The sequence below is a fragment of the Haliotis cracherodii genome, unplaced genomic scaffold, assembly GCF_022045235.1.
Source record: "Haliotis cracherodii isolate W230 unplaced genomic scaffold, xgHalCrac1.p SCAF_15, whole genome shotgun sequence".
Taxonomy (NCBI): domain Eukaryota; kingdom Metazoa; phylum Mollusca; class Gastropoda; order Lepetellida; family Haliotidae; genus Haliotis; species Haliotis cracherodii.
In genome coordinates this window covers 27398315-27411118 of record NW_027266270.1, presented here as the reverse complement: position 1 = coordinate 27411118, position 12804 = coordinate 27398315, and the positions used below count along the sequence as shown (strand labels likewise).

The 12804-nt window shown below is 35.5% G+C and overlaps 1 protein-coding gene across 2 annotated transcripts in view; it reads left to right on the top strand.

Moving 5' to 3' along the window:
- The first annotated feature begins 1685 nt into the window (after nucleotides 1-1685).
- Nucleotides 1686-12804, top strand: part of LOC139462441 (harmonin-like) — a 46475-nt gene continuing 35356 nt past the window's right edge. Inside the window, exon 1 of one of the 2 annotated variants that reach the window (XM_071244158.1) lies at nucleotides 1686-1752. In XM_071244158.1, the coding sequence (XP_071100259.1) occupies nucleotides 1714-1752 (39 nt within the window). In that variant the 5' untranslated portion in view covers nucleotides 1686-1713. Of the gene's footprint in view, nucleotides 1753-7475; nucleotides 7588-12804 lie in introns of those variants that run through there. The other variant, XM_071244157.1, reaches the window with a different exon arrangement.

Sequence of the window (12804 nt, the reverse complement as noted above, 5' to 3'; positions counted from 1 at the left end):
TTTTATTCTTAGTAGAGTGAAATAGTTCATTTTATGTTGATTTCATGTGGTACCTCCAATGTTTAACCCAGCCCAAATTTTGGGACCCTCTTTGGGGGGTGTCTGGCAGGCCTTTTGCAGAGGAAGATTTGTCTGGCGTGGCCCATTCTGTACTCTGCGAGATGTACCAGTTCATTTACACTTACTTTCATGTGGTACCTCCAATGTTTGATCCAGCCCTTAAATGGCCCCTTCTTTAGGGGGGCCAGGGGCCAGACGCAGCAGGGGCTCCCCGGCAGACATCCATATATGAATATGTTGGGTTACACAGTAAATGTTCCTGTGTTCGGATATTGGTACCTTGTTCGTTTGACCAAAGTGCTCTGGGCTGCCGGTCTATAAGTACTATTAATCTTGACTAAATACATCAGTTTTTGATGGTATGAGCAATGACCGACGCCATCCGAATGCGATGACTCACAATCAACGGTGTCGTCATGTTCGGTCGAATATACAACTAAGAATGAGCAAAAAGTGGTCGACCGATCAGCACTGTATATTCAAGGACATTCGACGGGTCAGTATCTTGAGACTAACAATCTCAAAACAGAACGGCTCACTCTTTATAGAAAACATAAGATAGTGTTTGGATGTCAGCACTGTTTTATTCATGACAAGTTAAGGTTGGTTGGTTGTTTTACACCACACTCAGCAATAATCCAGCTATTTGACCGCGGTCTGTAAATAAATCGAACCTGGGCCAGACGATCCAGTGATCGAACCTCTACAGACGCCACGCAATTGGGATACGATGACATGCATCAACCAAGTCAGTGAGCCTGACCACCCGATCCCGGTTGTCGCCTTTTACGGTTGCTTAAGACCTATTCTAACCCGGATCTTCACGGGTATGTCAAGTTAAGAGTATAAAATCAAAGATTTCAAGAAAACAATAAATTGGAGTGCTCTCCTTCCAAAATATGCGTAGAAAGCCCAAACTAATATGCTAATACTACAGGAAAATTATTCTCAAAGGTTTAACAAAAGTGGTGATATATGTTAAAATATTTGTTAAAATTGTTGAATAATATATTTGTTGTGAAATGGTGGTATTTTGGTTCAATTTTGTTTATTGTAGAAGATATAAATTGTAAAAGAAAAATATTACGATAGATATAATCAAAGATATATGTATGCACTGGGTCACCAAACATTTCCTTTTCATTATTGTCTTACACCCCTTATAAATCATAAGTAGATCCCAAGAGGCAGATTCTACAAAATTGAGATGGAATGCACTAAAGCGATTTTCGACCGATCAGATTAATTTCATTCCAGGAATTCGACTGATTATGATGTAACCCAAACCGAGGCACGTGGACCTGACCGGAGACATAAAGAAGAATCCCTTTCATAGACCAACAATTTGTTGGTTGACACCTTTGCTTTTTAAAACACATATTCCCTTAATGAAATGTCTAAATATCGTGATGTTGTATAAAATTTGGCTCCACTTGATATGTATTGGCAAGCTATATTTTCTTTATATATATTTTATCGTGTTGCAATTTGAGCAACAATTTGAGCAACAAAGAGCATTTTTTCTGTCAAGGTATATTAACTACCCCGAATATTTTAACATTTTAAATTTACCCCCTTGATGTGTTAAGACGAAAGAGTTACTTCCCTTGATGCGTTCTTGGAAGCGGAAGCCGACCGACAACATCAATCTTGATGATGGAGAGAAAGTTTGCACGTTATTTTCACGAACAGGTTGGTAACACATGTTTATTTAAACCTGTATATTAAAGGTTGCTTGTTTGAATATTGTGGTATTGTGCTAACACTAAAAGCTGCGTGAGAAATGGCGTGTCTTACACTTCTTGGGTGTGTCCAAACCGAACCCCATTTGACAGGTGCTCGAATAATTAAAAAAATGTCTATTTGTAACGACCCCGAATTTGTTATGTTAGGCAGGTCTATTAGATGTATGTACTCAGTATTTATTCACGGAACTTACCTGCATAAATGCTAGATCTACGCTTTTGTATAAACATAATAATAATATCTTAATTTAGGTCAGAATAGTCACAATTATTTCATGTTTTATTAGAAGTTACTGATGCCAAATAACATAAAGCCATTGTCTTTTAAATATACAGATATTCTAAAAGTGCTTTATCAAATGTCTGAAGTGACAACACAACAGTGTCACACCCTGAGCTCGGTGAAAATTGCCATATGATTGATATATTTACACATATGGGCTTATAAATATAATCGTGATAATTCAGTCTAATTTGATGATTTAGTTAGGTCAGTCTCATTTCATATTGTATGGTCCTTTTCATGCGAATTATCAATACAATAACTAATATACTTGATGCCAATGCTATATGGTTTGTATAAGGCTGCGTCTTTGTGTTCCACAACAGATTAAGGTCAGTGTTAAGATGATTATGGCCGTGCAAACACCTCTGGGGTTAACCATAAATAGCACAGAACTGGTAGAACAACTTTTGTTATCCAGTTTCATTCACCTTGGATATTGATCCAATATTTACATATAGCTTGTTTCAGTGCTCCAACAAGTAGTATAATATCAATGAGAGCTGTGTAATGTCTAGTACTTGTATATCAATATATTGCAATACATATGTATTGTGATATATTTCAATATCTTGTCATTAGCATTACCATTTCTTATTGTTTATTTCACCATAACATTACAGGGACTATGCTTGTCCTAAAAAGCGATTATGCTTGTCGTAAGATGTGACTAATGGGATCGGGTGGTCAGGCTTGCTGACTTGGTTGATGCATGTCATTGTATCCCATTTGCGTGGATCGATGCTCATGATGTCAATCTCTGGATTGTCTGGTCCAGACTCGATTATTTACAGACCGCTGTCATGTAGCTGGAATGTTGTTGAGTGCAGCATTAAACAACAAACAAACAAATATACTTTGTTCTACAAGACTGTTGAATCAGCAAAAAGAAGACACTTTTGTTATGGTGTTAAAAGCTTAATATTCAGGGAAACAATAATATTTTCTGATTTTTTTTCACATTTATGTTAATTATTTAATATTAAAAAAGCACTTAAATGACATTTTTTGGTTCAATTTTGGGATTGAAAAAAAAGAAGATTCCTATGAAAGAGTTTTCATACTCCAATCCCCTTAAACAACATTCAGACAATAAGACTACAGCACACACTCCCATTATCTTTCAATATTGCTGAAGCAAAATTGCCTGCTTTTAACATGAACAGTAACATATAGCAAAGGACATAAATTAACCTTTACCATGTTATATTTGTTTGCATGTTTGTTATATATATCCCAGCTATAATACAATGGTCTGTTAATAATCAAGTCTGGACCAGACAATCAATGATTGATATTATGAGCAATAAACATTTCTTTTTTCTTTGTTTTCATTTTCCAGGTATATATGAACAAATATCGTCACAAGTTGCAATTGATTAATAATAAGGCTAAGTTCAGTGCAAGTTTATACAATAGAGTTAAGATATACATATGAAAATGTGTAGACTTTGTAAGTGCACTTATCACTTATAAAGATGAGCCAATGGATCTATAAAATGTAGCTCTATTTTCTTTTACAAAATGCACTGGTCTGAACTTGTGTCAGATATTAGGTTGCAACTAATAGATAGTATTTTGAAATATGAACAAATATTGACACATTAAAGCAAATAACCCAGCTTAAAAAAGCCTTGAAAATGACAATTGAAAGCCTTGAAAAGACTTTGAATTTTAGTGTTCCATATAACTTCAAAAGTGTCCTATCAATATGACATCTGATTAATAATTATAATTTGTTTATCTGATTTGATGAACCTAACTTTGTTTGAATGATTACAAATTTAGAGATCCTCATTTTGTAATTTTGATAATTGTCCCATGTGCAACTAGAATGGAACATTTTACAGATTATTTGTGTAAGTAATTGACTCTGGAATTTTGTGAGAAAAGGTGAAATATATATGATTTGAAAGTTATCAGTATTCGTCATGTTCACAGTAATGTTGTTTGATGTCTCACATGATTCCTGCAATATTCTGTAGTCACACATTTAGAAGGTATTAAAGCACTGTCAGAACCAGTGTTGCAGATATAGAAGAATCGTCCCATGTTTGAAAGTAGTAAGCATTCTTAGAAGAACAGGTTTTGCTGATTTACAAGCAGCAGTGTGACATCACCATGATCACATGTGTAGAAGAAGCTTCACATTTGTTTCTAGCAATGTGACACATTTTGTAGCCAACATTGGAGATTAATACACATAAGCACGCATTTATGGAAGCATGCATCACTAAAGGCATGCATCACAGATTTAGCAGCAACATCACACACTTAAGAGAAGCATCACAGATTTAAGAAAAGCTTCACAGATTTAGAGGAAGCATCAGCAATTTAGCAGCAGCATCACATACAAAGAAGCAGCACAACATATTTAGATGAAGCATTACAGATTTAGGAGAAGAGTCACAGATTTAGATGAAGCATTACAGATTTAGGGTAAGAGTCACACATATAATGGAAGCATCACTAATTTGGTAGAAGAGTCAGATTTAAAGGAAACATTACAGATTTAGGAGAAGAGTCACAGATTTAGAGGAAGCATCACTGATTTGGTAGAAGAGTCACAGATTTAGAGGAAGCATCACTGATATGGTAGAAGAGTCACAGATTTGGAGGAAGCATCACTGATATGGTAGAAGAGTCACAGATTTAGAGGAAGCATCACTGATTTGGTAGAAGAGGCATAGATTGAAATGAAACATTACAGATTTAGAAGAGTCACAGATATAGAGGAAGCATCACTGTATTGGTAGAAGAGTCACAGATTTAGAGGAAGCATCACTGATTTGGTAGAAGAGGCACAGATTGAAATGAAACATTACAGATTTAGAAAAGTCACATATTTAAAGGAAGCATCACAGATTTAGAAGCATTATCAAAGATAAAGAAGAAGCATCACATATGTAGAGGAATCCTCGCATATTTAGGAAAAGCATAATATATTCAGAAGAAGCATCAAATACTTTATCATGTTAATAAACCATGATAGACAGCATGAAATATTAAAAAAGATAACCAGTCTTTCTGAAGCTGCATCGTATGTTTAGCTGCCGTGTCAGATGTCAGCAACACAATCACACAATCATTTCCATGTCAGACAAGATACGTGTATCACACATTCCAAAGCCATTTCACAGAAGACACATAACACATTTTTAAGCCATGTCACAAGATATATGTCCGAAGTTGAGCGGCACATCCTTCTCCAGAGAATTTTATAGATGTTCATGATGTTGTGCATGATGTAAAGTTGTCATCATTGTTTCATCGACTCCAGTAGCCCTTGCAAAACACACAGTAGTATCACTACACAATAGCCAGCATTGTGGCATCATCTAGTCGTTACACAGGTAAAAACATCACTGATAAACTATCCGCAGCACAAACTGTAGCACTGGTGGGTCTGTAGACGAAGGGCGGCGTGCAATCTCGGGGGCTATTGATTAAACATTATCAACAGGCTAACAGCTGGTTAGTTGAGTATAGTCTGTATCAGATTGAGACTTCCGGGGACAACCACAGAGTGTGTATATCTACACCGATCTTGTGTACAGGGAGACATGGCAGTAAATCATCCGTCGAGTGCAAGCATCAACACCTGCTGCACGAACATAAGCCAATAAATAACATGAATACATGATTTCATACTCATGTTGTCATAGTAATCATGGTAATGCATGTGTTTAAGCTAAGGTGTTAACATATACAGAAAAGGGGTTCAGAAAAAAAACAAGATAGGGATAATGAAATATGTGTTTCAAACTCCTTTTGAAATTGTCTTCACTACAAACAAATATAAAAAAATATTCATAATCCCTGACTTTTTTAGTTGAGTCTATTATCATGATTATGTAACTCTGCTTGGGACATGTTAAATTATATGGAAATAGAATAGATATAAAGTTACACCATTTTTAGTTGATGAAGGAAAAGGTTTTCTTGTTTTGCCATTGATGTTCATAGCCAGTTACTGGTTGCGTTTATGGTGACGATAATGGACATGACAATGTGAAGTGCCATGTTGACTTAGGGGCGGTCGGGTAGCCTAGTGGTTAAAGCGTTCGCTCGTCACACCGAAGACCCGGGTTTGATTCCCGACATGGGTACAATGTGTGAAGCCCATTTCTGGTGTCCCCCAACGTGATATTGCTGGATTATTGCTAAAAAGCGGCGTAAAACCATACTCACTCACTCGCCCACTCACCATGTTGACTTATATTTGTTATCAACTGTGTTGGTTTGAAACTTCAGGAAGGTCCAAATACCCCCAGATTATCGTGACATAGTGTCCATTTGCGTATGTGTCATTGGCATGGCATTTGGAAGTAAAACAAGAAAACATTAGTTGATGCTTGTTGTAGGATCTTGTTTTGTTTGTTTGTTGTTTAACGCCGCACTCAGCAATATTCCAGCCATATGACGGCAGTCTGTAAATAATCGAGGCTGGACCAGACAATCCAGTGATTGACATCATGAGCATCGATCCACGCAATTTGGATACGATGACATTTATCAACCAAGTTAGTGAGCCTGACCACCTGATCCCGTTAGTCGTCTCTTACAGCAAGCATAGTCACCTGTTAGGCAAGCATGGATTGCTGAAGACCTATTCTACCCCGGACCTTCACAGGTGTTTGTTGTAGGAGCTGAAATATATAGGTTGTTTATTGTTTGTTTACACTATAGGGATACAATGACATGCATTCTGACCTAGATGAAACCTGAATAATGTTTCTCTCTCTGCTACAAGATTTCTGCTTGTACTATCATGGGCATTAAATATGTACATAAGGGTTTTTTGTGTGTATAAGCATCATTACAAAACTTATGTACATATTTAATGCTCAAAATATAAAATATCAAAATATAATATCATTGCAATGTTCTAAATAACCTAAACATTAAAGGTTTTCTAACATTTTTTATAAGCATCATTTCATATATACATGTACATATATAATGCCAATGACAGTACATGTCTATGGAAATGTGAAAATACCTGGCTACTCAAATCTAAGACTGGCTTGTAAAAACATATCCAGGCAGTCTGGGCTAGTGCTCTGGAACAATTATTTCACAAACTGATCATACGTAGTGAAAAGGTATTGGCTTACTGTATTAAAATTAGCCATAGCTGACTTTAACTGTAACTCTGGTTTCTCCTTTCAAAGGGAAGCCCAATAAACACACAGTAAAGTAGGTAATTATAGCCTGTGAAAGCTGGGAGTGGAGGATGATGTCATGTCTGTGTCCACTGTGTGTAAACAGCTTAATTTGAAACAGTGTATAGCAGCCAAACCTCACTTCGGTTGGGCCTTCCTTAAATCAAGATATGAGTGCAGTTGTCAAAGTCTCACTCGATAAAAGATAGCACATTTATTGCTGTTATTTTTGTGCTACAAAGTGCAGGTCTACAGTTTTCTTGAAAGAATTTATCCCAGTGTTATATCACGTACAATGGTATCATTAACAGGAAATGCGTTTTTCACAGAAAAGGTAGGCTTGTGACGGTTTTCCATGTCAACATTATGTCTTCTTCAATGTATTTATTTTTTATGTTTTCTTAATACATACTACTAAATTTGTATTTATCATTAATCTCAAATGCATACATATAAGTACTATATATCATATTAAAGTATCATGTGGTCTTTGTGTTATTGTTCAGAATATTTTACGATGTTAGAAATCAGTGATGGTTGATTTGAGGTGAATGATATTGTTGTTTGATGCCCTGGCCATGTACTGTGAGAGACGGTGCTCAGCATTAAGGCAAAAACAAGGACTGGTCGGCTCAGAGTCGGTATATTGTGTCTGAGTGGGGTATCCTTGTTAAACTGTGGCATGGTATCTCAGTGGGCTACCACTGTGAAACCGACATTAATCTAGACTAGTACATATCACACACGCACACAAGCACGCACACACACACACGTCACGCATGCACACACACACACACACATCGCTATATAAGTGTAATAATCATGAACACGCCGTTAAACCCCCTCCCACCTTACCTCGCCCATGTGGAGACCTGTTTGTTGCAACAATACCAGCGTACTTCTACTATTCTTACCAGGTTCATACTGTAAAGACTTTTGTTGTTGGTACAAACTACATCCCTGTTGAATAGTCTGAACATGGTGGACACATCCTGCTTTTGAAAATACCACATTCAGGGTAAAAAAAAGAATATTTTTAGTGTCCCTTCACACAATGGAAAGTTAGGGTGTTGAGAGATAGTTACCAAGGGTGTCGGAACAGTAAAAGTTATTTCTGAAAAGAAACCTTCATTCTCTTTAAATAAAGTTGTCATAATTCAATTTCATTGCATGTGATATAAATATCTGTGTAGTGTTTGTTTTTGAGAAAATGAAAAAAGTAAATTTTCCACAAGATTATGATGATGAATAAGCATTAGGCCTCAAAAGAAATTGCTTCCTTATCATAAATGCAAATTTTTTTCATGTGGACTAATCAAGAATAGATTTGACCACACACAGCTGCTACTTTGTCCATCTGATAATGAATAGTCCTGTGCCATTTTTATTCTGTGGGATAGGGGCTGGGACGTTTGTTGGAGAAATATTTTTTCTGTGGCTTCTTCATAACTACAATTTCTTTCTCTTAAAGGAGACAAACAATTCAAGATCATTTTTTACTAGTACCGGTATTTAAAAAAGGTAACATAAAACTGTATACAAGAAGATAAATATAGATAATTTAAGAAACAATTCGGATCGTTACTTATCAGAAACAGCAATGTTATTTCAGTCACTAGCAAGTCATGATATACTCGCGACTTCCATTCCGGACTATGCTTTTTAAAGTATTTTGAATAAGTCATAGAGTCCGTAACAGTTGTTTTGTGTTGAGCTTTAGAGGTTGCATGATTAGAAAACATATTCCGCCAACAATGTAACATAATATGAATATTTCATTTTTTTTTTTATTAGTAATTAAGTGTTTGTATTGTTATATATCGTGTAGTTGTCCGATTTCGATCACGATCGTTGATACTACTTATTTTCGTTTATCCGACATACTCGTTAGTCCGACATAATCATATGCAACCAATAATGTCAGATTAACGGGACCTGACTGTATTATGTTTATTCATGTTTTATTATGATTATTGAGTTATATACAGAATGAAGTTCAAATAGAACTTTAAAATTACATAACATTTAAGGGAACTAATCTAGCCAAGTCCACAAAATACTGATTACCATAATTAATAAATTTTCTGGTATTTTAGTAAGGAACCAACAGATAATATCTTCTTTATTTAACATTTTTTGGTTCTTTTAAAAATGCTATCAATTACAACATATCTTAGCATATTATGTATGTAACATGATCAATTTTTTATCATGATTGGCAAAGAATTGTCAACACAGAAAAGCAATTTTTTAAAGACATGTTACATTCCTTCTTGGAATCTTAGGTACAGATGATATGTTTAAATATTAATCCAAGTGTTTGTAGTAATATTTATCGAAGATATGATAAGGTGTGTAAGATATTTGTTTACAGTATTAAATGTAATAGTACTGCATTTGCTGATATTGATACTGGAATTACCAGACAGTCCATGAGATACGAGTGTGACATGCGGGCTACGCACCTGTTGTGGTAAAGTCCATGTAATTATCATAGCCGCTGGTATGTATGTCTGATATGGCACAAGAATTTTGTCACTTTCTGGGAAGTTACTGGGAGTTGACAATGTATAGGCCGTTTGTGCGGAAGGTAAGACCTTTTACATTCAGCAAATAAATTGACTGAAGTTAAAACATTCATAATTAAGCATAATTGTAGTCCTTTATTGACTTTTTCTTTTCTTACAGATATTTTACATATATTGATATTTTATTTGACATAATTTCAAAACTTAATTATTTGTCTTTGTAGTAGAATAACAATGAGTTGTATCAGTATGTAACAAGATAAATTGAAATATAAAGGAATTCCTTTTTTTTAAGATTAAGTAAATACATTTCATCTCATGAATATTAATAACACCATTCAATCTCACCTCATGCTTATCATATAGTCTATAATATATTCAGTCTCTTAGATCACTCAATACATATATGTGTATTGGTTGATGCATGTCATCTTATCCCAATTGCATAGATTGATGCTCATGATATCAATCACTGGATTGGATGTTCCAGACTCAATTGTTTACAGACCTCTGTCATATAGCTGGAATACTGCTGAGTGTGGCATTAAACAACAAACAAACAAGTAAATCATTAATACTTGCAGATCAGAAAACGCATTGTCCTTCTGAACCATGTACCCGTGGATAAGCCGACCCCTTTCAATAGAATTTTTTTTCTGGTCCTCAAAATTTGGCTTATCTGCGGACATAAACGGTATGATATGTAATGTTATATGTGCATACATAGCCTCTAATTATACATCTGCTTATAACAAATTATTATTCACTTCTCCTGAAGCGATTGTAACATAGGTTAGTTTTCATAGTGTGATTATATCCTACTGATTACAGCCGAAACATAAATGTTCAAAATATGTTGGTATTAAAAATAAATAGAAACTTGTTTGTAAGTTTTTTTCAGACAGCCAGTATTGAATCTTGTAATTGTTCAAACTGAATATGTATCCTGTTATTATAAGACCTCTTGAATATCACTTATATAATTCTTTGCAAGAACAACTTTCCAATAGAGCTGGGACGAGTCCAAATTAACTACCCGGGTACCTGACCCCTAATTACCCGACCCTACCCGGGTACTCACTGTAGGTCTCAAGAGATGGGTACAAAATGTCCGATAGGGAATTATGCTTGACCAGAATCCTGGCAAAAAGTATTTAGGTACACTATAAAACGATCTGGTCTTGCATAACTGAAGTTGACTAAAGCTTTATCTTAATCAAAAATATATGTAAGTTACAAGGTGTGCGTTAATAGTCTGAAAGAAATGTGAACATTTGTGACCCGTTGTGTATTCATGGAGTTCTAGATAATTTTCGTTTTTAAACAATATGTCACGTGACTAACAAAGGGTCCGGGTAGTTCTGTGGGTACCTGGGTGCTACTCAGTACCCCCTTGACCCGAGTATCCAAGTTACCCGTCACAACCCTACTTTCCAACATTTCCTGTCTTTAATTTGTAACCATGTCGACACTGAATTAATCATGCATTAAGATCACGTTGTGAAAAAAGGCACTGGCAATATATAAGAAATCTTTCCATATATGATAAGGAAAAAACAAAAAACAATTTTAACATAATCATGATAATATGTAAATATTTTCAGTTGTATCATGAAGTTTTCTTATTTTACTGATAATTTTCCCCATAAAATACACTGTCTCTTACTATTGTTGTACTTCCCTGTGTGTGTCTAGTGTTTGGATATCTTTAGTTTGTTGTCCAAAATGAACACACAGATTTTGTTGCAGTTCACCCTTTCTTTAAACAGATTGTGGATCAAATTCCAGTTCCTTGTTGGTTTTTCAAACAATGGGCATGACACCAAGGGAGGGTGTCAAAAGGCGGGATATCATTTTTAAAATAAAGTACAGTACCTATTAAATAGCCTTTGTAAAGTTGATGCTTAACTGTTTTGACAGTGTGACATTACAAGTTTAGTGGTGTGATGATTGCCAATTACCTGCTGAAGACTTTTTGATAAATGAAAATGCAATTTTGATATTGCCCCCTGGTTTGTGAGCAAATAGTCTAGTCATGTGAAATGTGAAACAATGCAGATAAGTCACCTTTGCAACTTACAAATGTGAGTTTTGGGTATTCAGAATGTGACATAACATAAGAATAAGTTATAAAGACAGATTAGTAGTTTGCCTGCCTTTTCTACAAGTTTACGCAGGTTTATTTCACTCTGCAAATGATTTATACACTTGTCATGTGCTTCAGCCATTATCGTGATCAGAGACCATATACCGGTATATGGTCTCTGTCGTGATGTTTTGAAAGATTTATTTTATGCTTGACGAAAAAATATTTGTTTATCATGTTTAGTACCAAGTTACGATGTATTTTTACAGTCTTCTTTAAGATTAAGTATATTCCTATTTGTTGTGTTGTTAAGAATTGACTTCATCATTTTGTGTATTTATGGATGTGTAAATGTAAAAATTGTAGTGCAATCCTCATAGAACAGTACCTTGTCTCTTTGTTTACAGCAGATTCAGGGTCACTGGTGGCCCAGTCGCTTAAGGCGCCGCAATACCTATGATTGTGGGTTCGAATCCCGATTCGCTCCGATTAAGTTTCTAGGTTTTAGAACCATAACCGTGCTCGTAGGTTTCACCGAAATGGTAAACGTCTGAGACCTGCATCACTTCGGGCTTTCCTCACCCATTAAGCTGACACACTCACTCATTCACTCACTCACAGCAGATTCAAGCAATATATGTGCACCTTGATTTTTACCCCTTTTTTTCCATAAACATAAAAACATTTTGAAGTCAATTCTTATGAATTAATATGTCAGCAATAAAACTTCAGTCTGCTTTTTCATTCATAACACACAAAAATGAGTGAGTATGATTTTACACTACTTTTAGCAATATTCCAGCAATATCATGGAAGGGGACACTAGAAATGAGCTTCACACGTAATCATGTTGGCATTTGAACCAGGGCCTTAGGCGAGAAGAGCAACGCTTTAACCACCAGGTTTCCCCCCCTGCCCCCACAGGAACCTGAAGACA